Source organism: Equus asinus, chromosome 1, assembly GCF_041296235.1.
Source record: "Equus asinus isolate D_3611 breed Donkey chromosome 1, EquAss-T2T_v2, whole genome shotgun sequence".
Classification (NCBI taxonomy): domain Eukaryota; kingdom Metazoa; phylum Chordata; class Mammalia; order Perissodactyla; family Equidae; genus Equus; species Equus asinus.
The window spans coordinates 102,196,944-102,224,195 of record NC_091790.1 but is presented as its reverse complement, the minus strand read 5'-3'; the positions used below and the strand labels follow the sequence as shown (position 1 = coordinate 102,224,195).

The window sequence follows — 27,252 nt, the reverse complement described above, 5'->3', positions numbered from 1 at the left end:
GAAATCCTGCCATTTGCAACAATATGGGTGGAAACTGAGGGCACTATGCTATATGAAATAAGTCAGGCAGAAACAGACAAGCACTACAGGGTATCATTTATATGTGAAATCTAAAAAATAGTCAAACTCATAGAAATAGAGAGTAGAAAAGTGGTTGCCAGGTGCTGCGGGTCGAGGAAATAGGGAGAGGTTGGTAAAAGGGTACAAATTTTCAGCTATAAAATGCATAACGTCTGAGGATCTAATGTAAAACATAGTGACGATAGTTGCTATAGTTAATAATATAGTGAAATTTAGTAAGCGAATAGAACTTACATGTTCTCACCAAAAAAATAAATATGTGTGATAGTGTGTTAATTAACTAGATGGGGGTTATCCTTTCCCATGTACACATATATCAAATCACTACCATATACACTTTAAATATATTACGATTCTGTATGTCCAATATACCTCAATAAGTGAAAGAAGCAGTCTGATAAGGCTGGATGATTCCAACTATATAACATTCTGGAAAAGGCAAAACTATGGAAGCAGTAAAAAGATCAGTGGTTGTCAGGGGCTTGGAATGGGAGGGAGGGATGAGGAGGCACAGAAGATTTTTAGGGTAGTGAAATACTCTGTGATACCTGTGATATCATGATGATGGATACATGTCATTATACATCTGTCCAAACACATAAAATGTACACCACCAGGAGTGATGTCTAACGTAAACTATGGACTTTGGGTGATTATGATGTGTCAATGCAGGTAGGTTCATCAGTTGTAACAAATGTACCATCTGGCAGGGGATGTTGATAACGGGGGAGGCTATGCATGTGCCGGGGCAGGGAGCATACGGGAAATCTCTGTACCTTCCCCTTAATTTTGCTATAATCCTAAAACTGCTCTAAAAAAAAAAAGCCTTATTCTAAAAATAAAATAAAATGAATTAAATTATTATAACAAAAAGAGAATAATAAGTGTAATTGATTTGGGCACATTTGAATACTGTCATGCATCCCATAATGACGTTTTGGTCAACATTGGATCACATGTACAATAGTGGTCTCATAAGATTAGTACCATACAGCCTGGATGTGTAGTAGGCTACACCATCTAGGTTTGTGTAATACATTCTATGGTATTCGCACAACAATGCAATCACCTAACAACGCATTTCTCAGAATGTGCCCCTGTCGTTAAGCAATGCATGACAGTATGTAATTCCTAAGTCTGATATGGTACTCACAAATAGAATCTCTTTCCAAAAAATTCACTGCTGCTATTGGAGGTGACTATTACACCAACCCCTTACTCTAAAAATCACTTGTGAGAGGAGGAATTAAGGATATATCCTGCCACTCCAGAAAGAGCTGTATTACATGGGAACCACATGGCCTCAGTTCATAGGGGAAGCTCTTTGTAATGGAAGAATGATAGCTAATAAGTGTGAAGGAAATGGCAGTTAGGGAAATCATCATTTTGTCATTCTGAATGAAATAACTGATTCAGATTCAACGCATGCTAAAATCACGAGGTGAAAGGGCAGTGAGGAGCTGAGTATTCACATTCGTACAAAAATATTACTTCCTATTAATTTACTAGTCCCAAGGGGAAAAACATAACTTTACAATGGAAAGCTCTGGCTGTCACCACCTTATTCACGGGACAATACTTAACATCACTAACAGTGGAACAACCAGATATTATACGGTCCCTGGCGTAATTAAAATGAGGAACACAGTATCACGTAAAATATTCTGGCCTTTCAACTGTCCTGGCTTCATGTGGGGGTCTTGGGATTACCTCTTTATCTCAAGGAGGCCTCGTGCCTCTGATTCTATCCAGCATGGAGGTTAAGCCCCGAGTCCCTCATACGAAGGTTGGGGACTCATCTCTGCCTTTTATCCTCTTGGGAACAAGATTCCCACAGGGCGACCGGGACCCATTTTATCTGTTTGCGTGTATATTCTTAAACTGAATTTTTGCTGCAGCTTTTTTTCTATGCCACAGGGCCTGGCCCCATGCTACAACTTTTTTAAGGCTGCCTCATTGGATTTTAACATCAGAGTTATGCTTATATTCCATAAAACGAATCTGAAACCCTTCCCAATACAGTAACGATCTGAGATGACCAGGCTGCTAGTACACAAACTGGGATATACCCCCTGTCCCCAAACAAGAGCATGCCAAAGTTCTCATCTTGGGACAGAGACAGGGGGAGTAAATGGAACACATCTTACCATGTTAAATACTTTCACAGTACTTATGGTGTTGTGCTCCATATTATTTTTTAGAGCAACGGGATTGATATCTAAACATAAGAAAAAGTGGCCCAGCTATGGCCACTTCAGGAAGCAGCTTCCTCAAAGACTGCTGTGCTGTACACAGTCCGGTTGGCAGATTCCAAGTTCTTGGGCATCACTTCACAGTGAGCAAGGACAGCAAGCTACCTTCTTCCCGCTACTCCCTGAGAGCTCAGCCCTTCATTCCGTGTCTGGCACGTGACGGACACTAATGACTATTTATTAAGTGAATGAACGAATGAATAAATATGTCAATTCTGCCTTGAAGAAATGTAGCATACACCCGTGACTTCACATCTCGTTACTGCTCTACCCAAGGCCATTATGTAGTCTCATCTTTCCTTCCTTTAATTCTTCCTCCACACTACAGGTTTTTGTTTTCCTAAGCAAGCTGGTCACTGCCCATTGCTTCTTAAGAATTGCCAATGGCTCTCGAATGCCAGACTCTTCAGAGAACTGTCTACTTTTCCAGCTTCATCTCCAGTTTTATAAACTATCCATGTGAGCCTCGACTCTGAATAGGCCCTCGAATTCACACTCGCTTCTGCACTTTTCCATCCACTCCCTGTACGCATCTTGTAAAATCTCCCACTAAAAACCCTCAAATGTCACTTCCTCTCTGACTTCCTGACCCCATACAAGACTTCCTTCCTTACTCTGTCCCCATAGTCTTTTAAACATAATTCTTTTAAAGTTTAGTTCTAGTTTAGTCTTTACATTAATTACACTTGAGTTGTTTACCTCCATTTCAGACTAATTCCTTAGAGCAAAGATCAATTATTCATCTTTCACACTAAATTATTATAATAATGCTTGGTACTCCTTAATGGGAGCTCAAAAAGACCTAAGTCCAATTTCTAACACTAGACAATTTCAGTTGTGATACAAGTTAAATATACCTCTCCACACTAAATTGGAACCCCAATCATGGCCTTCTCCCCTAGGAAACGTGTTCTGAGTTAGTAACAGAATCTTTCCCAAGAGGAACTTCCCAGACACTTAATATCACATTCATTTCTGGGTGTTTATGGACCCAAATAATCAAATTCCACCTCCCCAACAGTGTGGCTGGAAATTGAGTTTCCCTTCTCACAAAATAGGAAAATTGGCAGAGGAGAAAGAAATCAGGCTGTGAGGACACAAAATCAAGTTCTAATACTGGCTCCCACCCTTAGCTTAAGTTAAGTTAATACTTAAAGCTCTAAGGTTCAATTTACCAATTTTTAAAACGTGGTGAATGCATAGGTACTTAGCCAATTCGTTTCCTTGCTTTGTTGCAAATTAATAAAGCACCTAATGCAATTGAGACATAAAAATTTCTTTTTAATTACAACTTGGGTCATGCAACAGGCAAGGAATCTCCCCCACCCCTATCTCATGAAAGTCAGGTAAGGCAGTCGTCACCTGTCACTTGCAAAAGGAACAAGGTAGTATTCATAATTCAAATACTTGCAACATGGAGACTCTTTGTCCTTAAAAGTAAAATCTGAATTCTTTTAAAATGTTTTATACATTCTTTTTCAATTTATTCAAATCAGTATTTTACCTTTAATGTCCTAGGTTCATAGTAGTGTGACTGTTGGCCTTCTTTTCACAAGTGTATCAACAGATTCAGGAGACTCATGTGATCAGAACTCACTTTATTTCCTTCTATATGAATGGACTCTTTGGGAACACATCCACCAGATTGTGCCTGACATAGCAATAAGATTCTTTTCATTAATAATGGCCATAACTTTAGAATCTAAAATCAATTATAAACTATTACCTTCCAGCTTCAACTCCTATCAACCGATAAACCAATATAACGAAAAACAAGCTTCAGTTTTCTCCAGATATTTAATGCAAGATGCAGTGTAGCCATATTCCAGAAAATGCAATTATCAGTAGGGGGATTGCAGCCCTACTGAACCAAACAAATCAAAGTATTGTGATACAGCCTTATATAGAGGCATTTACGCTCTTAATTGCTATAATGCATACAGTTTGGTAAGCAAGGTCATCTCCGGTGCTTTTTTTTTACTTCAGGAGATTATATATTTTACAGATGAGACACTCAATCAACTCCACTGGTTTAAGAGTTCTAAGTATTATTTTTACTATAGAACTTCTTTTTCCTTCCAATTAAGATGGAAAGACCCAGCCTTTGGTATAAATAACTTATTCCCATTACAGTATTTAAAGGAGAGCATCAGTGTTGTCATTTGTGTAGCCTTTTGGTAAGGGGGTGGCTAGAGCCTCTTTGCTCTCAGTGAGTGCTCTGGGCTGATGGATAAACACACTAAATTTAACACCTTGGTTGTTGGCGGCTCTGACAAAACCACTGTTGGCAGTCATCGTGATGGCTTTTAGGGTGTCTCCCGTCCCAAAAATCGTTAATGAACGGCTATTGATTTTTGAACTGGCCACGAGTCTCAAGGCACGTTCAGAAGGCTGGTCTGGCACCACATTAATTCGCTTAATTAGCACAGTGGCCCTCTCTCTCTCCCCAGGTCCTCCTAAGGTATCTAGAATAGACTGAAAGTCCTTGACAGCAGATTCACAAGCAAATAACTCCTTGTCCTTCATGAATGCCTCCAGCTGTGGGAGAACCTGCTCCTTCCTCTCCTGCTCTGCTTGTTCCGTGAGGACTTTTTCTTTGAAGATAAAGTGGCAACCTCCATAGCTGAGGGCAGACACATATGTGATTAAAGTAGTAATGTCCAGATTTACTTTATTGCACACATCGACCTTAATCTCTGTTGGAAAGGCAACGCTTGCCAGTATATTTTCTCGGTCTACCCTGGTCACCTGCCAAAGTTCAGGGCCCTCGTCATCGGATTCGCTCTCACTGGGCTGCAGCTCTTCAGGGTGACCTAAAAGGGAGTTAACGGCCACGATGTCTCCCCTCACAGATATGCCCATTTCCTTCAGCTTCTCTGCCATGGGGCTGGAGACACTGTTGTAAAATGCAAAGATGATGTGCGGATTGCTATACTGCACTGGCTGCTGGCGACTGGCCTGGAGGAAGTCTTCAGCCTGCTCAATGATGCTTTTGTCCCCATACTGGCCCCTGCCCAGCCAAATGTTATGCAGAGCTTCAGCCTTTCGACCAATGGCTTTCACCCAAGTATGACCACCATTTGCAACTACATCCACCACAAGGGTCTGCTTTTCTCCCAAGGTATCTGTGTAACCAAAGACATGAAGAACACTAATAACTTCTTCCAGGTTTTCAGCGGATTCCACTATGGCTCTTAGGTGTGTTAGATTAGTGCTCTGTAAATGGGATTCCTTAATAGCTACTTTCCCAGCTTCTACTTTCTGTAAGAACTTTAATTCTGCCTTCAGTTTGCTACACAGTTTTGCACCCCCTTCTATGCCACCTTTCCTTGATCTAGAAAGTGATTCTGCTCTCTTGATCAGTTCTTTGGCTATGGCGATTCGTTCACAGAGCATGGAGTGTGCAGACATGCTGAGAGCATTATTTCTTCCCTGCAAAAAGAAAAGGAACAAGGCAAATTGAAACAGTCCTCAAAAATTACGGCAATTCTTCTCTGAGGATTATGAAACCAATCTAGCCACAAAGCTTACAGAGACTGAGCCTATGAACCTGGGCTTCTGCAAGTCTGATTTTGGAGTGCCTGCCTCCTCTGGCAGCTAAGGAGAAGATGATGGCTATCCTTTTGAACTTTTCTTTAGGTAGGCTGGACTCTGACGCACTTCAGATCTTCACGTCTTCAGTGTGAAGATCATGGGGTCCACAGCACGCCCCAGCTCAGGACACAATACAGGAGTTAGCAATCTGCTATATAAGGAATTCCCTATCAGTGGCCTTACTCTTTGGTTATAAGGAAATTTTGATACAAGGCTCTGAAAGTAAAGACAAAATGATTAAAAAAACATCCAGAGACCAGCTGGTTAGCAAATTGTCCAAAGGCAGAGCGGTCCCCCCAACTGAGCACGCGAAGCCTGTCTCCCCCTTCCCGGTTCAGGAGTGGGGCCCGGGTACCCGGCCGCCTCGTGACGGCCCAGGGCCGCGGCACACCCGCCGAGGTACCGAGACGGCTCGTCCCTGCACTGGACGTCAACCCGGCACATCCGGAAAGGCCGAAGGAGCCCCCGGCGCCGCGCCCGCGCCCACTCAGGAGACGCCCGAGGAGGCATGAACTCCCCGGGCGCCCGCGGCCTTCCGGGAGGAAATCGGCCCTCGCGCCCTGACCGGTGCGCCTGCCCGGCCGGCCCTCGGCAGCTCGGGCTCCGGCAGCCCCGCGGCCAACGTCCGGGCGCGGAGACCCGGGCCTCGGCAGGGGCGCAGGCCCGCCGACCCCACCCCCAGGCCGGCCCGGCCCCCGGGGCCTCGGCAGCGGCGCCCCGCTCCCCCGACTCCCCCCGCTCCCGCCGCCCCGGCTCCTCACCGGCAGCGCCCAGGACGGCGAGCGCGAGCAGCGGGCACGTGCACGCGCGAGGCCCGGCCCCCTGGGAAGCTCGCCCGGCGGCCCCCACCCCGCAGGCCGCCGCGAGCACCGCCCCGTCACGTGACCGCGCGGGACGCCGGGCCCGCGATTCCCAGGCGGCAGCGCGGCCCCCGGAGGGCGGACGCCGGCGCGGCGGCCATGTTTGCTGAGGGCGCCTGGCCGCTCCGGCTCGTGCCCCGCGGTCCCCGGGAGGAGAGGGGCGGAGCTCGCAGGGCCCCCCACCTAATCCTGACTGGCCTTTGCCTGGGGCTGGAGCCGGGGCGGCATTTGGCGGAGAAAATCTCCCGGTTGCGCCCCATCGCCTTGCTGCGACCCAAGCACACAGTTCTGCTCTCAAACTCAAACCCCTGCCGGGAACCAGGCCCTGCCAGTCTTAGAAAAAATTTTGGCTTATTGTAACAGAGGAAGAAACAGGCTGAAGAGGCTTGTCAGTTACACAGTGCTAAGTGCTGGGGCCGGGATTTCTGACCCCGAGCCAAAGCACCTTCCTCTGTACCATCCTGGGCTCTCCCTAGAAAGTGTGACATTATACAGATGAGCTGCCTTTCCGAGGAGGACAGACGATCCGGTGGCTTCCGAGGAGCTGGGAGCTTTATATTAGCCTAGTGGAGTGTCCAGTCACCCAGAAAGGTTAGGGCTTTAATAAAGCAAGACTAATTTTAACAAAGAGGACTTCAAATTACAACGAATCCTGTGTATACCTGCTGCTACTTAAATGACAGTAAAGGGATGAAAAAGGAATACCCCCCCCCCCCCACACACACACAAACCACACAAAAACACAGGAGATAACTGCACAAGAGATATGTCAACACATTTGTGGAAGACAGACAGCAATAATACCACTTATTCAATGCTTACCATATGGAAGGCATTGTTTTAAGTGTTTGTCACATATTAATTTCCTCAATCCTTTTAACAACCTAAAAGGTAAATACATTTCACAGGTTATTCCGCCACAGAGAGGTTATTTGAACGCAGGCAGCCTCTGCAGCTGGAGGAGCTAGCAGAGGGGAGAAAACTGTCTGCATCAAGTCACTCACAAAGCAGAAGCCCAGAAAGGCTTTGGAGCTGCAGGTGCCTGGAAGGCCGAAGGGAGAGGAGCAGAGCGGCAGAAGTGAAAATGGGCATTGCTTAAGCCTGGATAAGGAACAGACACTCAAGTCCTCTCTTCCGTCCAGGGCAGCTGAGCCGTTACCCATCCTTCCCCAGGCAGAAGACTCGAGTTTATTATGCTAAAGATAGGGAATCAGCGAGGTTCTAGACACATGAAAGGAGTGGAAGTTTTCCTACTACATGATGAAATGCTATGGGCCTCTTCTCTGCCTCTCCTAGAACGCTGGCGCTCCTCCTCGCGCCCCGCTCGGCCTCTCCCAACCCTATTTTTCTCTGGAGAAACTGAGCACATGAAAGCCAATGGAGAAATGGTTTCAGCATTCAGATACTCAGCATCTCCCAGTAAGTAGGTTCGGGACTCACAACTCACAAATACAGTACCTTCAAACATTTTTCTGTTTGGAATTTGAAAAAAACAGAAAGGAGAACAAAATGGTTTTTAAAATTATTCTTTAACTAGCATCCTCAGATAAAAGATATTTCAGCCATGAATCAAGAGGAGGATTTTTTTAAGAGGTGACAGAGTATAGGAAAGAGTTCTTCAAAATTAAAAATGATATCCCAAATCTTAAAACATCAATAGAAAAGTAGCAAGAGTGGGTAAGAATCTACTAGAAAGTAGAATAAAAAGACAGATGAAAAACACAGGGGGAAAAAAAGGGTCCAGTATCGAATTAATAGGAGTTTTAGAAATAAAAACAAAATGAAGAGGAAATTTCTCAAAGAAATACTAGAAAATTAACCAAAAGTGAAAAATCTGTTTCTACTATGAAAGGGGCTGAGCGCTCAGCACAGTTATTCAGAAACCTACACAAAGGCACATCCTTGTGAGATTTCAGAACACTGCAGATAAAAGATCCTAAGAGCTGCAGAGGGGGAAAAGTTATAAACAAAAGATTTAGCATCACACATATACACTAGCATTAGGCGTCTCATCAGCAACACTGGAATCTAGAAGGGACTAGAGTAATGCCTTCAAAATGTGGAGATAATTATTTCTAACCTAGAATTTTTAAACCCAGCTAATCAAAAAAGAGACAATAAAGATAGTTTCAAACATGCAACTAGCTTGGATTAGAGCAGGAAGACAAAGGGTTCCAAGAGAGAAACTTCTTGGAATGGTGTGTGGAGGGGAGGGTTGGAGGGTTGGGGCAAGGACTGTTAATATCATGAAGAATACGCAGAGGGTTTTACACTCCTGTTGTAACTGGGAAAAATTAGTGACAGCTACACAGACAGCAAAGCAAACAAAAAAGTGAGGCAGTATCACCTCTAGGAAAATTTAGGAAACATAACCATAGTATACTTACACAGCCATAACCACCTTTTAAACTGAACACTGCGATCTAATTACATTGATGCAGAGAGCAGAAGTGGGGGCGGTGTAAGAGTTCTAAATTCTCATCGTGCAGAACAGTCAGTTTACATGGTGGCTACACTTCAGGAATCAGAAACAACCATATGAAACGTGGAGGCCCGTACCTGATAGAATACCTAAAAAAGTTACAAGTGATGAAACTCAGGGACATGGCCTTTGATAAAGGGTTAAAGTTATCTAACTTTTAAAATATGTTCATGTTTAGGAAGCTATCACTTTCTTGGCAGCCAGGTATTGCTGGTTCTATGAGGTCCTTGGGAGCAGGGTCTGAATTAAAGGAACCACGCAAGGGAATGTGACAATACAGGACCCTGGACTGGGTTTCAGGAAATTAGAATTCTAAACCAAGGGAGCTACCAACTCTTGTAGGTTCTCGGGCAATTCACTGAGTATCAGTTGGCATTTCTTTATGAGGGCTGAGAGAGCTGCCTACAGTGCAAGGAGACACCTGATAAAGAGGTGAGGTCAAAGACTGAGAACTGGCAGTTTCAGTCCATGCACATAATTGAGCCATCAATGAAAAGTCCTTTGATCACCCTCATCACTTAATCAGTACCCAATGAATCAGCACTCGATAAAGGTCACTATTAGTCTTCTTCTGTATTTCCCCTTTCCTTTCTGACTCCCTCCTGCTCCCACATCTGTGAAGTTTAAACATTTCCATGTTTCATTGCTTATAACTGTTTTGCAAACTTAAATTCAAGGTTCAATGAGGAACTGGAAAAGAGAAAGGAAAGAACAAGTGGAGGTAAAATCTTTAAGAGTAAGAAGATATAAACTGAACCAAAAATAGAGAGGGGCCACAAACATTAGGGGCATTATGAAACCTAAGTAAGATTAAACGCAGCTAGAATCCGCAGGCTAGAAATGACTGAAGAGTTTTCGAACGTCTAGGGACGCATGCAATGGGGGTTGTGAGACGAAAGAACTGAGTTTCCCAGGAACTGGGACAAAAAGCAACAGCTCAATTTTAAGGTCAATGAAAAGAATAAACTGAGAACAAAGGGAGAAGTGTTCTGGGCAACTTCAGTGAACTGGGCTTTGTATTTAATGGGGCAAGAGACAGAGAATAGACACAAATCAACTTCAGCTAATCTTCCCCCTTTATTCTGTAGGACTTACTCTTAGCACCCAGTAAGCACCTCCACATGCTTTCCTTCTGTCTTAAGCATAAAGGCCTTTACTGCTCCCTTCGATTTATAGACTTCTGGCATCCTCTGGTTTTTTAACACTGGACATTACAGAGGGCCTAAGCAAATTCAAAGGGAGCTAAAACTTAGAGTACTTACCGATTAACCATGTCAGGCCTTTCACTTGTCTTCTCAAATTTAGCCCTTAGAAAATCCTCTGAGATAATTACCTTGTGCAGTCACTCAGGCAGCAAGCGAAGAGTTGAGACCTGACTCCAAAAACCATTCCATTTTCCCAGTACGCTCTCGTTCTAGTGTGCTGGATTCCCAACATACCAAAAGCCCATCAAGAATGATTATTAGAGGAAGACTTCAAGATAAACCTCTTGAAATAGAGGTCAAGTCGGCGTCTCCCATCTCTCATAATAACGCTTCTGTCACCTATAATTTTAGATAGGGGTGATAGAGTAATAGTGGGTAGAACTGGGAATTCTGACAAAAATGCTCCAAGATAAGGCTCTTTTCCCCTAAATTTGGCTAAATCTTAATCAAAATCTTTTGAGCTACATTTAAATCATGGGAATGCCTACTATCTCTTTGTTGATAAGAATAATTATGTTCACAGACTCTATGTTTTGTGAGCGAGACCAAGGACATGATTTCTCTTATCCTAGGATGCCTTAAAAAACACAGAAACAAAACTAAGCACCTCGTTATATGCCTTCACATATAATGAAAAGAGTTCAGACACCCCATTATTTGCTTGCTTGTATGGACTTCATGTGCAGCGAAGGTTCTGATTAACCTGAGACTACACGAACGACGGAGAGCCTTAAGCCATAGTTTTGACGCTTAAGTCTAAGTATTTTGCTTCCAGCACTCACGTTCATCCTCGAGTTAAAAAGGTCTAGTAGAATCTAGGGGGCTCTTTGTAAACACATTTACCTAACTGTGATGGAGAAACCAACGAGAAGCAGACCACTTTCTATTTACTTACATAATCTATCTCCAATAGGAGACTGTTTGGCTTAGCACTCTTCACAGCCCCAGTGCAGGCTCACAGAGCATCCTAGGGTCTCACTGATCCACAGCTAATGGTGCCTAAAACACACCTATGCTTCCTACCATGTCTCATGAATCCATGGGAGCCTGCAGACCCTCCCAGCTCTGAAAGCAGCCATGTCTACCCAAATCAGCATTTCGCTCTACTGAAGCACAGACAGTATCTGGTAGTCAAGAGGGTAACAAGATTTGATTTAACCAAAATTGCATGAAGACTAAAGAGGGACTTCACCATTCTGCTTTGCAATGTAGTTTCCAGACATCAACTGATAAAAAGCAGGACATAATTATGTTGCAATTTTACTAACTCCTAAAAAGCTAGAAGTTGGATTTAACAGTTTATTATGATTTATAAGTGTCATTTTAAAAACATCAGTCCATTAAACCATGTAGAAATAAGTATGCAAAAAGTCTGCAAAACAAAACATACTTTAAACATGTTTAAGTACAGAGATCATCTGAAATTCCAGATTTTTCAGTCACTTCATTATTACGCTATGGCAGCCAAGTAATCCTTCACTTCAGTTGGAGTAAGCCTCCTAAATCCGGCTTCATTACAGATCCCAACTTCTATGTTATCTTCTGTCATCTGCCCTTCAAAGCTTTCCTATCGAAGAGGGAGGAAAAAGGGTCAACTTTCTAAGCAGTTAATTATAAAATCATTATAAATCCAATTGTTAGATAGTAAACTAACCTTTAGGGTTAATATGGCTGTATGAATGGCATCTTCAAGTTCCAGATCTTCGTTATATCTAAAGAATTTTTTGAAGAAAACAATGATTTATGGCACTATTTACATTATTCATGACTACTTAAACACAATGAAAGCAACAGCATTAAGATCTTTTAAACAACTAAAACACTCTTAAAAATACTAAGTTACAGATTCTTTTAGTCACCTCATTGAGATAGCTGTCCCCAAATGAAAACTTGACAATTATTTGGTGTGCATGCCAACATCATGAAGAGTATAATCTTAACGTGAGTTTATTTCAGGAAACGTCCTTAAGTACAAATAATTTAATATAATCGGAAGGTGGTGGCAATATTATATTAATTTTTAAAAATAAGCAGAGAAATTGAATCTTTGCTAAAATTTCTTATGTTTGTTCTTATAACATCATGTGAAATGTTCAAAATATTCACTAATAATATGTACTAGGAAACAGAAAGTACTTTAAGATCTTAAGAATATTTAAGTTTACCAATTAATCCCAAGTAAAAGTTTTTAGTAACCTTAACATTAATATTATGTGAAAAATGTACTGAGAAGGTTTTTCTGTTGGTTAAAGTCAATTACAAACTTTTCCCATTCCAAATGTAGGGCATTTTTGGGTGGACTGTAGTAATAACGCTCAGTCTAGAATGCAGCTGGAAATAAGTGACAGCAATCTGCTGTGCTACGGCAGGGACAGAAGATTTTTACACAGCGCTCCACTTTTTATCCAGCACATACATCTTATATTTAATCTGCCATCAAACCAAGTATTTGGCTTTACAATTTTTTTCCGTAACTGTCATAATGTAAACTGTTATCACTTAAATCATTTAAAAATCTCCCTCCCGAAATGTTTACTCCAAATCCAATGGTCTGTTTTCTTCTTTGAGATGGTAAGAAAAATGAAGTAAAAATAACATTGAGAAAACAACCATAGGAATGTAGAAAGAGAAGTTCTTCAGAAGTGAATAATATTACCCCTTAGTATATTGAAGGCTAGGGATCCAGGGGGGAGAGAAGTTTTTTGTTTGTTTTATCTGTAACTAGGCTCAAATACAGAGTAGTAACAACACATCTGTTTAGACTCACGGTATTAATTAAAAAGAGCTGAAAACCATAAAGTAAGTTTGCTGAGCAATCTAGCCGCCATGAGCCCACCTTTTCTCCAGGAAAGTTTTCCCGTTCACGTAGTTCTTGCCCATTGCTGTGGCTTTCCAGGCAAAGTAAGCTCCCTAATCAGGAAGGGAAGAAGAAAAACTCTTTTAAACACTAATCTAATCATCTCGCCCTGCCATTTATGTTTTAGCTCCATAATTTGTCTCTAGACGGTCACAGAATATCTACTGGAATGCAATGGAACATGTCACAACATAGGTTATTTTTTTTAAAAGGTTAAAAGGATAAATAACAAAGAGGCATGAAGAAACTTTTGGAGGTTATGGAAAAGTTCAGTACTTGATTGTGGTGATAGTTTTCTCAGGTATTTACATACATCAAAACTCATCAAACTGTACACTTTAAATAGGTGCAATTTACTGTACACAATTTATGTAAAAAAGCCAGTTGAGAGAAAGTGAGATTAACTTAAAGCAAATAATCAAGAGTATTATTTCAGCTTATGAGGACTGGAGGGCTCTAACAATCTGTCATATGTATCTGAAAAATGGTGAGCAACTCTTCATCATCATTAGTGAACAAATTAAGCAGAGACAGCTTTTCATTAAAAATATTCAAAGGTTTTTTTTTAAAGATTGGCACCTGAGCTACTATCTGTTGCCAATTTTTTTTTTTTCCTCTTCTTCTTCTCCCCACAGCCCCCCAGTACATAGTTGTATATTCCAGTTGTAGGTCCTTCTGGCTGTGCTACGTGGGACACTGCCTCAGCGTAGCCTGACAAGTGGTGCCATGTCCGTGCCCAGGATCTGAACAGGTGAAACCCTGGGCCACTGAAGCAGAGCGCACAAACTTAATTACTTGGCCACAGGGCTGGCAGCCTCAAAGGTTTTGATAATAAAAGCAGCTACAATGTTATATATTACATGGCCTCATCTGTTTAAAAAATACACGTGCACACACACAAAAAATACTGAAAGACACATATCAAATATATCTTAAAAGAAACAACTGTCTTTTAGATACAACAGGGAAAAAAGGGCAAAAAATGAGACCTGGATTCCAGTGAAGGTGGCTTTTGCTACCCACTGGAAAGGAGAGTAAGAGGGCTTGTCATTTAGTTTCAGAAGCTCAGAGATGGGGTATTGGACACGGTCAAAGTTTCCAAAATATTTAATTTTTCTGATTTAAGTAACAACCATATATTTTTCTTTTGCCTTTTCAGATTACAAGGTTAGATCATTTAAGAGTTGAATTGAGTGAACTTGCAATTATCTAATGATTCATAAACTATGAAGATCAGTTCCTACTCATGGATTTTTTCTTCCGGCTCTCCTCACAGCAAATGAGACAGATGAGGAGCAGCAGCATCCTCTATGAACAGCTTCTAACTCAGATACCAATCTTCCGCTTTAGAGCAGACCACTCACTCATTTTGCAAAACACTGAATTCAAGACAGTTACATCAATGTGTGTGCGGGAAGAGTCACAATCATTCAAGTATGTGAAGTTAATGAACAAGACAGAAGAACAGAGGGCAGGACTAATGTAGCTTCCACATCAGAGGACTCAATTACCAACATTTTAAATGTGCAAATGAATATGCACTACTTATACTCTCTGAAGCCCAAATGAAACAGAGAAATAATGCTAAGTTTTAAAATTTTTATGGTTATTGCTTTTATTAGATACTCAAAGAGCACTTTAACAAAGCCCTCAGAGACATCCGATGATACTTACAGATGGATCCGACTGAAATAAATACGGTCGTCCCTCATTCCAACCACAAATTAGTAAAGAAACTCCAAATGGACGAACACCACTGAAGAAAGGAAAATGAAAATTACTTGGCATCTTCATGGTGTTAACGTCAACTTAGGGTAAGAATTTATTAATAATCTCAAGTAAAGCAAATTACCAGGTAAACTGAATTAGACTTGTAAGTTCCTTAAAAAGTATTAACACCCTTCTGAACAAATTAAGTCAAAATGAGTTCTCTTTATGGTACTAAGAAACAGTGGTCAAATCATTTTGGTAAATGGAGTGACACAAATGTTGAGGTTAATAAGTGTGAAGTAACACTAAGTGTCCTAACAAAACGACAAATGCAGCTTTCCCAATGGATTTACAGATCAGCAACAACCTTTATACTACCTTTTCCATGTTCACCCCAAACTCAAGAGAATTAACATGAATATGGATGTGTCAAAGAATGATTGCCTTCATCATGTGCTTACCATCACTTCTGACTGGAAAGATACAAATTTGGAAGCAGCAATGACTATTTGCCTGAAAAGAAGCACTTAATCACTGGCAAAAGGACTTTGTCTATCTAGAAGCTGCTTTCTGCTGTTATATGAACAGCAAGAAAACATTCAAATATTTTCCCTTAAGAAAATATTCTAAGATCACAAGTATTCATCATTGTGATTTTCTTTACTTGTTAAGCAAATACAGAAAAATAGTTAGGTCCTCTTTTTTTATACATCTATTCTTCTAAAATGACTTTTTCATCCTAATTCAGGACACATTTCAAGTAATAAAATCAACTTACCCTGACTGGGTGTATTCTTGCATCACGGAAGCTACTCTCTGTACCAGCTGAGCTGTGGGAATGGGTTCTTGGTAAACAAGATAGTACTGCTGAGCTAGTTTCCGAGCTCTATGTACGAGCACTCTGACAAACAAGAAAGTAAGGAGGTTTCATTAAAATTACGATGCTCTACCACCTAAGATTCGTTCTCCTAGAGGCGTATACGTACAGCTCAACTTTTACATGTATCTCTTTAAGAGTAGCTATCAGTTCAAAGTCAGTCATCTGATTCCAGTTAATTTATAAGAAAATATCAGAGCATCACAGAGGAACTGAGCCATAGCAGATGGACAAGGCAAAAGAAAGAAAATTAGGGAGTAGGGGTACCAGTTAGCTTAGCAGTAACAGATTTAGCATACATACACAGGAGAGCTTTATCTCCCTCTATGACCTCTTCAAGACTGTGCCACCTTATCCCAAGGGCAGCCACCCTGTCTTTTTAGATCCCAGTTCAGCAAACACACACACACACACAATTTCAGGCGTTTTTTCCTCATTCTGCCTCAATCTTTTCTATAGACTGCACTTTAAAGAGTACCTTTTAATGGAGATTAACAAACAGCAAGAAACTACCTATGACTTAAAAAACACAAAATCTGTCAAAAGATACTAAAAATATACTATATAACAATCAAATATATTAGCAAGACAAATAGGATCCTTTACCTGCTCAGGTACTACTGATCTGAACCATGCACGTTATCCCTCTGTACCACACTCCCGTGCTGTCCCTCTCAGTTGATTGTGTCAGTGGGAGCACACTGCAGTATCCCTCCTATAGGGCAGGACCAGGATCCACCGCAGTGACACCTGACCCCATTCCAGCAACACTGTTGCTTTTAAATTCATTAAAGCGAAATTTGGCTCTACAGATGATCGTGTTCCACAAAATCAAGAATGAAGTAATAATACTCCCTTCACTTGTTAAATGATAAACACAGAAAATGATCTATTGCCTTCAACTTGCTGGTACCCTGATGTAACAGGATCACTCTCTCTTTTCCTGTGAAATATAAAGGGAGTGACTCTGAGCATCTGGATTCTGACTGGCCGCCATACTGAGCAACTTTCTGTGGCCTTTAAGAATTTTGTCCCATTGCTAAGAAAGAACAGAAATAAACATAATGAAGTTAACTCTGGACGGTGATGCTTCCTTTTGCTGCCTGATGACTTTTTTATATAGTTTACTATAACTTGTACTGCTTTTACCATTTTTAAAACTCATTTGACAAAAGCAAAGCCCTTGAAGCCCAGCCCTTGGATGGTAGAAGAGGGATCGTAATCAGAAGGGAAAAACCACTACATAGAGATAAGAGGAACCAGTGCTACATCTATCTCCTCTTACAACGGAGTCGCACTGAGTCCTTAAAGTAACCCTCAGTCTGTCCGATAGAGGCAAACTAAATCCCACTGCTCATGATGCTGCTGCTGCTCAACAAAACACAAAAACGACAAGTTGGGAGATTAAAGAAAAGACACCTCTCAATTTTTCTACTCAAAGTATAGATTACGGGCAATTCATGAGATGGTGAGAAAAACAAGAAATAGGATAAAGTACCTGTAATCTGGGCCCATGCCGCTATACACCAAGCCTATATGCTTGGTAATTGATTCCACTTTGTGTACACTTCGCTCATCATACAGAATGGATTTCTGTTTCTTCTCAGTTGCTAATACCACACCATTTGCAGCTTTAAAAAAAAAAAATTATGTTTAGTCATTTAAAGACTCTGCTTCAAGTTTTCTAATCATGAACGCATTTCACCCAAACTCTTTTATTTCCTCTTATTTATAAAACCTTTTCTTCTGGATTTCTGTATCAAAATTACCTAAGGAATGGGATATCAATTTCTCCCTTCATTGGTCATCTATACTGCACTAAGAAATCCCAACAGCTAAAGGTATTACATTCTAGGACACCTGAGAGTCCACATGCTTTAAAGTAATGGAATTCTGCCTACTTGGCCTTCTCTTCCTATAATATGAAATTTAAAATCAATAATACAGACTTTCTTCTTAAAGGGTCTTAAGATATGAAACAATTATAATATCTTTAAGTTTTTGGGTTTTTTTAATAGATAGGCTATTTTCTTTTTTGCTGGGAAAGATTCACCGTGGCCTAACATCTGTTCCCAATCTTCCTCTCTTTTATCCCCTTCCCCAAAGTCCCAGTGCACAGCTGTATATTGCGGTTGTAAGTCCCTCTAGTTCTTCTACGTGAGCCGCCACCACAGCATGGCAACTGACAGACGAGTGGTGTGGTTTCACGCCCAGGAACCGAACCCAGGCCACCAAAGCAGGGAGAGCGCTGAACTTTAACCACTAGGCAATCAGGGCTGGCTCTAGTTTAAGTTTTAAAATTAACTTTTTCTAAATTATAAGAAGGATTCTCCACCAGAGAATAGTGATATATAATCAGAGGAAAAACAAAAGAATACTCAGTTTTTTGAATGGGAAAGACTATTTATGGATTATCACAACTAATACATAAAGGCACTACATTTTGAAAACAAATTTTAATCACCTAAAGCTTATTACTTTCTTTAAACCTCAGAATCCTGTAAATTAACAAAAAGAATTATTAAAAATCATGCTGCCACGGCTGTTTATTTATAAATTAATTACTAATTAATTCCAAAAGAATGTTGGGATAACTATTACCAGGGATCTGAAATGAATGAAGCATTTAATTACCTTTAATTCCCACTGAAGGGGCTCCTGCAGCTACAGCAGCCAGGGCATATTCAATCTGGACAAGTTTACCAGACGGGCTTAAAAAGAAACAAAGGTAAATTCACACATTCTCAAACATTTGTTACAGGACCATCTCTGAGACAAGGCAGATATATAGGTCAAAAGCATTAATCAAACACCAAGGAAAAGGTGAGCTTTGAAATTTATTATGAAGTTGGACAGAAACTAAGTTTACCAGGAGATGTGAACATATTCACAGTGAAGCACTTCTTTCCTTTGGTGGTTTTTTCCTAGTCTGTTACTGAAAGCAGCAGCATCACTGTTGCCTGTCACCACTTACCAACCTTGTGACTTTGGGCAAGTTACTTAACCTCTGTCTGTTTTCTGATCTGTAAAATGGGGATAATAGTACTACAGTAGTTACCTGTTTCAAGGTTGTGAAGATCAAATGAAGTGATGCTTACAAAAGTTCCTGGCACAAAATTAGCACTGACGTAAACACTGAATAGTAATATTATTAAGAACATGTACGTATTTGTTAAAACCCAAGCAATAGCATATATTTCATGTGGGGAAGCCATACATTTCAGAAAGTACACATGGCCTATGATGTAAGACCTAAATGTCAGTCAAAACAAAGTATTTTCAATATAATATATAACTATTTCTAGAAGTCGTGAGCTGGTTATACTTGACAAATCTGGTTCCATGGGTTTGCTGGTCAAATGCTAGTCTCAAACTGGCCTTTTAAGTCCTACTTATTTCAATCAAGTTGAGTTAGAATCATCATAAACGTTGCAGACCAAGCTTCTTATTTCATAGATAAAGAAAAAGTCCCTGAGTGAAGGTAATTTGTCTAAAGTGACACAGCCAGGTCTATATCTCCAGTCTCCTACTAAAAAGATAATCTTGAGTTTCAGAAGGTCATCTGTTTTATCTTCATCAAATTATGGATATTCCCTTTGTCACTCAAGTCTCAACTCGGACAATGCCACCTTGCTCCAGACACACAGACTACTCAGATTTCAAAACATGCTTGACAAGCCCCTCCCTCTGTCTGGAATGTGTTACCCTACTGCCTAGTGAACTCTTTCTGGTCACCCTCCAATCCTTAATGTCATGTCCTCAGGGAAGCTGCCCTGACCACCCAGACGAGGTCGAATGCTATTTATTCAGGTCTACGGTGTCCTGTGCTTCCTCTTGGGCTAAGGGTCATCATACTTGAATTATTTTTACATTATTTGTCTTCCTCAACGAAGTATAAGATCTGTTCAGTCAGGATTCCAGCACATAACCCAGTACCAGGAGCCCAGAAAGCTTTTGACTGACAGAGACATATCAGATCTATTTAAGAAATAAGCCCAAAGGCAGCAGTTTAAACACTCTTAAACGACAAAAGTAGGTGACTAGACCAGAATAACATCAATAGGCATTTAAATTAAAAAATTAGGCTGTCCTTGATTTCCTTTAATGGTCACTATTTCAATAATCATATCATGACTTTCTGGGTCTAACCAGCTGTCAATTATTATTTAATACCTTGTTCAAATACCTCTGGGGAACACACTTGCTTTGTTCAAAGATGAACAGTGACTCCCTGGGGCACAGCCTGTACTCTGGAATTGTATGTGATGAGATCTTTTATTACAGAATTAAATTAATTTCACTCGAGAGTTAAAAAAACACTATTGCATACTTATTAATGAAAACCAAGAGTAAGGAAGGTATTTTAGCATTTTAAGAAGACAAAGTTATGGGAAGTGTTTTAATTGTCATTAGAGAGAACCCAGTTTGAATGTTAACTCCGCTACACACGATGACCTTGGACAAGCTGTTCAATGTGTCCGAGCTGTGGTGAGCTCACCGCTAGATGTTGAGATAACGTGTATCACACAAGGTAGTGGAAGGAGACGGAGAGGTTCAGCTGCATCCCACACACAAAGTACTCAACAAGTTAGATCCTGCCTGCCTTCCGCCGTCAGCTGGGACTGCATTTTAACTTCACGAGGCATTACTGATCCGCAAGAAAATGGTCAAAGGAATCCTTCCTGGTCGATTTTTTAAGTCCTTCGATGACAGTTTCCTCACGTTGGGGACGATGGTTCATCTCAATTGTATTTTGAAGACTATACTTATTATTTTAATCTCTTGTTCTAAAACAGAAAAGCCTACAATGTTTTTAAAACATATACTCCTCCAAAAAAAAAAAAAATGGCCAAAACGCAACTGTAGTCTTGTAGTTTAGGGCTCACCATAGAAAAATTAGCGCTTTCATTTTTAGACTTCATGCTCCTTAGTAGGAGCAACGAAGAAACCGAAAGCGGGAGGAGGTTTCCAAAGACACCAGTGCCAAAGGGAGACTAAGACTCAAACCCAACTGTAAAGTTGAGGCTTTTCGAGAAAAAGGGATCCCACAGATCTGACCAAGATTCCGAGGTCCAGAAGCTCCCGAATCAGGCCTACTTGGGTCAGGAAAGATAGCCTAAGTTCTGAACGGGACAGCCGGAGAACCTAATACAAAACTGCCTTCTTCTCTAGTCTCCAAAGCGAAAGCCTATCCTGGCTGAGGGCCTGACCCTCCCGCAGCTCCGAGGTCGCCCCGGATCCCCAGATCCGAGGTCCCGCGGCCTCCCGGGACCGGGGCTCCCGGAACCCCGGGCGGGCCAGGCAAATGACTTTGCAAAGCCGCATTCCCACCTCCACTTCCTAACAGGCCCTCCGAAAACACCAAGCCAGAGACCAGGACGGAAAAAAGCGAGTCGGCAGAGCTCCTGCAATCTCGACTACGCGGAGGACCTCCAGGGCCCATTCCATACCTGAATGTAGTCAGCGAAAAGCTGTAACCGCGCTCCGCCATCTTTACCCAAAGAGCCAAAGCACTTCCGCACACATGCGCACTGCGGCTGGTTTCTTCTCATTTCCCCTCCCCGCTCCTTCCTTTCTCTCTCTGTGATTGGAGGAGAGTCGGAGCCGCTCCAGGGGCATGCTGGGCGATGTAGTTCCAGGAGTGGAGGGCGCCTGACTCTGCGTCAGTGCGCATGCTCGAGGTAGAGGCTGGACCCAGCAGATGGGTGGGAGCTTTCTTCGGGCGAGGAAGATGGCGTCGGCCGTGCTGGTGCTGGTGGTTCCGCCGTGGCCCGCAGCTCGGGGCCTCCTCCGGAACTGTTGGGAGCGGCTGCAGCGGAAACTTCAGCAGAGCCAGCCAGGCTTGTGCAGTCCTCCGTGGGGTAGGTAAAGAAGGCCGCCGTGGAGAAGGGGTTGGATGAGGGGACCCCAGGCAGCGTGGTGGACACAGCGCATACGGTGCCCTCCTCCCGCGTTCTGATCCGCGCCCGCGCGTAGGGGACGTTGTCCCAGACCTTGACTTGCTTAGATGCAAGAGACAGCTGCTTTTGTTTCCCCATCCCCCGCAAAAAAGAAAAAGTCGTTTGATTGCTCCGTTCGTACACAGACTAACCCAAGCGCGTTAGCTTGACATCAAGGGCCGCCACTACCTGGATCCTCTTGTCTTTTCTTTCGGGGCCTCCCGCTTCCTAAAGCAATTTGTCCTCCTGTGGTGGTTGAACTCTGTGCACTTGAATCCTGATCCCCGTGTTTCTCCCGGGAACTAATTTTAATTGGAAGTGTCTCGGATGTTAAGATTGTCGTTGCTTTGACGTTTACATTCTACTCGATTTCTAAGGTTCCGCACGTGATAATACAGTGTGAACAGAGAGCCCACTGTATGCCAGAGCCTTCTACGTGTGCTTCCTGGGATAATCTCCACAACAGTCCCATTAAGTATCTCCACTTTTCAGCTGAAGAAGTAGGCTCAGAAAGGTTCCAAGGTCACCCAGGCCATCCAGAGTCCGTGCGGTTAACCACTGGGCTATGCTTAGCGACGCTTTCAGGTCTATTGAAAAGGAATATCAGTTGTCAAGTGTTAGACGGCTCTGTATAGTTTTAAGAGTTCCTAAAATCAAAAGAAGTATTGCAAGTCTGAGGAATAGCAAGGAGAGGGGAAAAGACTCTGATTTTATAAACAAGACAGAAAAACAGAAGTGAAGCGTTGATAGTCGTAAATAGAGAGTGGTGAATTAGTTGTTTTCCTTAGAAAACAGACAGGAATCAAGTTTAATATTATGAAGAACTAAGTGACTTCAAGGGCCACCACGTTATGTAGCAAAGGAGCTAACTCAGTTTGAATGTAATAAAAAAGAGCCAATAGGCAGTTATCTCAGTGCAGGTCGGAAGTGCATTTTGGGAATTTCAAGCTTAGATTTACTTGTAAAATAATTAGGTAGTGCCCCCAAGTAGACTGGACAATTGAGTGGTTTAGTTTTTTTGGTTTTTTTTTTTGCTTTGTTTGTTTGTTTTGTTTAAATTAGGTGCCTTTCAGACTTTTATTCATGTTTGCTACTAAACCCTTAAGTTCTGTTTTTCATAAGGTGAGAAACTCTTGGTAGAATTTCACTGATTTCATTTCAGCAGGTGCTTCTAAGAAAAAATTCTGTGTTCCTTGATTGCTTTATGTATGAGCTTTAGTATATTTCATAGCTAAGGTTTTCTGTAAATGTCTATTGAATGTAATATTCTAAATTAACTGTTTGTATTATGTCTGTTGGCCTGTCACTGTTGATTGTTAAGGAGAATGACATCTATAAATAATCATTTAGAAGCTAGAAACCGATTCTGTATCTGCATGTTTTCTTTTGTAGGACCAGCTTTAGTGGTCCAAGGTCCAGGTGTGTTTACAGAACCAGCAAATGATACCAATGGAAGTAAGGAGATTTCCAGCCTTTTGGGTAGTATCTTTTGGATGGCAGCTCCCAAAAGCAGACGCAGCATTGAAGTTAACCGGTGTAGGCGAAGAAACCCTCAGAAGCTTATTAAAGTTAAGGTAATACGTTGATTTTTGCAGGCGTGCTTTTCCTCATGCCCACCGCTGCATTGGTGTATCTTGGTATGTTCATATAGCCTATGGGTAACTTATTCTCAGATCTTCTATGTCTGCTTTTCCCTGCCCTAAATAAAATACAGTGTTCTTATTATGTATGTATATCTCCTATCCTGTAGCCTAAATTTAGGAACACAGTCAAGGAGGGAGTTTGGAGTCTGGACAGAGAGCCAGGTTATGAAAAGCCTACATGACTTTGAATTGTGAACTGTGCCAGTCCTGAGCTATGTGATTTTGAACCATATGTGAGTAAATCTCTTAACTATGGCAGAGCCTAAAATTAAAGTCGGAAGCAGTAGACATATTGGATCTTGGGTTTTACTAGCCCTTACATATTTATTCTATTCTTCATGGTGTCTGATAAAATACTGTGAAGGACAATACTTAGAGAAGTAATAATAAAAGCTAATATCTGTTGAGTGCCTCTGATGCATCTAAGTACTTTATGTGAATTATTTTGTCAAATCCTCACAACAACCCTCCAAAGTAAATATTGCTTTGCTAATTTTTAGGATAAAGAAACTGAGGCAGCAAGAATTAAGTGGTGGAGTCAGGAGTGAGCCCTGATGGTCTGATTCTTGAGCTCACGTTCGTCTCTTGAAACTTTTTTGTGTGTGTTCCTGTCCTCAGACAATTCCACATTCCTCCCCTGCCCCACCCTGCCATGCATACACTCTCTTCATTGGTCTAACAAACAAAAGTTGTAGTGTTTATTACCTTTGATCTGTTACTTTATGTCTTTAACAGCCATGCTTTGAATTATGGTTTCCTCCGTAGCATTCCACAACAGCAGTGCAAGAACACAGAATTGACTTTCACGTGCTTCCACGTTTAGTATCAAACCAAACTCTTAGAACTTAAACCAAAAAGTCTTACTGAGTCACAGTTGGGACTTAAAATCTGGAACCGAAAAATACTTCATTAATTAAAACAACAATAACTCATAGAGTTGGTTAAGAGAATTTAAGATTTTTAGGAATGAGGTCTTGTACCAATCTATCACATGATTTCCCTGACTCCATTTATTCTGAGGGAAAGGAACAACTCTTATCCTGCGCAGTCATTTTCTCCACTGAATTGTTTTTTACCTCATAGTGTATATTATGCTGGGGCCTTTGATCAGGAAAAGAGCACCAGCTGACTGTGGCTCTATTTTCTATACCTCCAATTGGACATGCAGTCAGGTTTCCTCTGTAGCAGAGTAAAGTGACAAGTTGCTAAGGCAAGTAATTTGCAAGGCTTTTTGTTCCTTTCAGAAAATGAAATTCTTTTTGTTAATTAATATAAATATAATATATTAGTATAATTATTTTTATTTTTAATAAAATAATTTTACTTTATTATTAATATAATTGTAATGTAATTATTAATAATTAATATATGGACATCTGCCTCACAGATGTCCATATAGTAATCTTATGAAGTGTTTGGAGTTTCTTTGATGCTCCTGTTTACCATTTTTCTTTATATTTTAAAACTGCCTTTAGAACATATCAAAAAGATATGTTTCTGTAGAGATTATAATTGTCTTATTAAAGTTGGATAGACATATATAAAAACTTATTAAAATACCCCCAAATTGTACATAACAAGGGAGTTTTACATTAAGGGATAATCAACATTTGTGCATAACAAGAAAAATAACACCATTTATCAACTATACTTCATACAGGAATTTGACTTATACTGATAAATCAGGGGAAGCCAACCTGTAATGTGTTTGTCATCTTGTTTTCCCCAGGATAGATTGAAAGAAAAAGTAATTCCCTTTTCCTTAGTCTCTTGTTTAAGATGCTGCCTGTAGGGATCTCCCCATCGTGGTGATGGAATCCTTATTATATGCTTAGTATTTGAAGGTGGGGAGTAGAGTACCATTTTTCATAGTATGACCACTGTGTTTAAGTAAAAATGTACCAGATTCAGAGTCAGTAGACCTGAGTTCTAGTCCAATTTTTCTACTAATTCAAACTCGTCGTTTGTCCTCAGTGTCCCTATTAAAGTGAGGTTGAACTAGACGGTCTATGACCTCAAGTATCATGAACATTCCAAGAAAATTCAAGTATAAGCATCACTCCTGTCAGTGATGATTTGTGCATTGTTTTGCCTCTTGTTAAATATGTTTTTGTTTGTTTGTTTTTAAAGACCAATATAGATGTTTGTCCTGAGTGTGGTCACCTGAAACAGAAACATGTCCTTTGTGGCTATTGCTATGAGAAGGTGTGCAAGGAGACTGCAGAAATCAGAAGACAGATAGGGAAACAAGAAGGCGGCCCTTTCAAGGCTCCTAACGTAGAGACTGTGGTGCTGTACACGGGAGAGGCAGCGTCTGAGCGAGATCAGGGCAAGAGGATCATCGAACGAGACAGGAAGCGACCGTCCTGGTTCACCCAGAATTGACACCAAAGATGTTCAAAGAGGATAATTTCACATGAAATGTTTCTCCTGAAAGAGTGGAAGATTCTTGTTTTTATGTTGATTTTGTGCTTGTTTTTAAATCATCAATCTAGTTTGAAACAATTCTTTATAAGTAGTTAGTTTTGTATGGGGAATTTGAAGAATATGTCATGAGTAAACTCTGAAAATGTCTGTGCAGACACTCGGTGAATTCATGTCTGTTTCCGTTATACTATAAGGTTCTTCTAAGTGAACATAACATTTCCAGGACAGAAAAATAAAACAAATAATTTAAAATTCATCACAAGAAGTATGTGTTTTGGCTCTGGTTTTGTTTGTTTGCCAGTGGTTCTTACACAAGATACTTAACACAGATATCTTCGTTTAAGTAGCGCCTAGCAATAGATTTTTATTTGAATCCTGGTATTGTTTTTTAAGATGGTAGTTGTGGCAGTAAGGAAAGTTCATTCTGTGTTTTTCATCTTAGCAAATTAAGTGGCCTTTGGTGGAATTCACTTTCTACGGAACGTGTTATGTTAATTTACTTAGATGATAGAAATGGTTCTTGACATTTTACGTTAAGTCAAAATGACATCCAGAATTCATTGCATGGCTCATGAGATTTGTATTATAGTTTTGGGGGAGAGGTTTTTAAAAGGAGTTATGAATGAATTCAGTAGTACACAGAAAATGTGCTAAGGATGTTGTATTGCTTTTTCCTTCCAGTATATCCTCTTAGTTTATTTTATATTTTAGCATTTTTATCTCTATAGCAGTGGCCTTTTAACTTAACACAATTAATTTCACGTGTCTTTCTCCCTCCCCCATTCCTGTGTTTACCCTGAGCCCAAGGTTTGCTGTTTTCTTTCCTGCCTCATTAAAAGAATAAAAGTAAGACAGCTTATGAAAACACAAAGGTAAATATGTAAGGGAGGCTCAGGGATATATTTAAAACAAAATGCATGCCAAGATAACCTGAATACTTATTAAAATTAGGCAGCAAATTCAACTTTGAGCTGTCTTTTTCTTGGAAAGCACTTACACAGATAAGTCTCCACGAGGTAAGACACATAATCCAGAAGTGCGCCACTATCTTGGTACCAAGGCCTGAGGACATTGCTCCCGTGGGGCTTTATAGCGAGGATTCTGTGATGCTTAATCCATGTTAACATTGCTAGAAGGAAAATGACCAATTTCATAAGGCACAGTATAGACCAGTAAGATGTTGCAGTGCAATTCAGTAAAAGCAAATCTTTAAAACTTGCTAAGTATTGGAATCCCAGTAAACAGCTCTTTCAAGGCTGTGCTCAATCCAAGCTTAAAGTTGAGATTCTGGAAGAATTGGTCATCTGAATATTCGTATTAAGACA

The 27,252-nt window shown here is 40.9% G+C and overlaps 3 protein-coding genes across 4 annotated transcripts; 1 reads left to right on the top strand and 2 right to left on the bottom strand.

Annotated features, from left to right (window-relative positions):
* Positions 1 to 3,916: 3,916 nt before the first annotated feature.
* C1H7orf25 (chromosome 1 C7orf25 homolog) lies at positions 3,917 to 6,906 on the bottom strand. Of its 2 annotated transcripts, none has more exons than XM_044770912.2 (2): positions 6,689 to 6,906; positions 3,917 to 5,765 (listed from the first exon to the last, which is right to left on the bottom strand). In XM_044770912.2, the coding sequence occupies exon 2, from the start codon at positions 5,742 to 5,744 to the stop codon at positions 4,470 to 4,472; it is 1,275 nt and encodes a 424-aa protein (XP_044626847.1). In that variant the 5' UTR covers positions 5,745 to 5,765; positions 6,689 to 6,906; the 3' UTR covers positions 3,917 to 4,469. The 2 variants fall into 2 exon arrangements, with proteins under 2 accessions (XP_044626847.1, XP_014696825.1); XM_014841339.3 differs by lacking the exon at positions 6,689 to 6,906 and adding an exon at positions 5,865 to 6,143.
* Positions 6,907 to 11,759: 4,853 nt separating this feature from the next.
* Positions 11,760 to 21,462, bottom strand: PSMA2 (proteasome 20S subunit alpha 2). The gene is made up of 8 exons (XM_014841336.3): positions 21,369 to 21,462; positions 18,553 to 18,629; positions 17,417 to 17,549; positions 15,820 to 15,942; positions 15,006 to 15,087; positions 13,311 to 13,384; positions 12,129 to 12,186; positions 11,760 to 12,041 (listed from the first exon to the last, which is right to left on the bottom strand). Exons 1-8 carry the CDS (start codon positions 21,407 to 21,409, stop codon positions 11,925 to 11,927), a joined length of 705 nt encoding a protein of 234 aa, XP_014696822.1. The 5' UTR covers positions 21,410 to 21,462; the 3' UTR covers positions 11,760 to 11,924.
* A 157-nt stretch (positions 21,463 to 21,619) lies between these two features.
* MRPL32 (mitochondrial ribosomal protein L32) lies at positions 21,620 to 26,183 on the top strand. Its single transcript, XM_014841338.3, has 3 exons — positions 21,620 to 21,779; positions 23,250 to 23,431; positions 25,631 to 26,183. Exons 1-3 carry the CDS (start codon positions 21,620 to 21,622, stop codon positions 25,883 to 25,885), a joined length of 597 nt encoding a protein of 198 aa, XP_014696824.2. The 3' UTR covers positions 25,886 to 26,183.
* Positions 26,184 to 27,252: the final 1,069 nt, after the last annotated feature.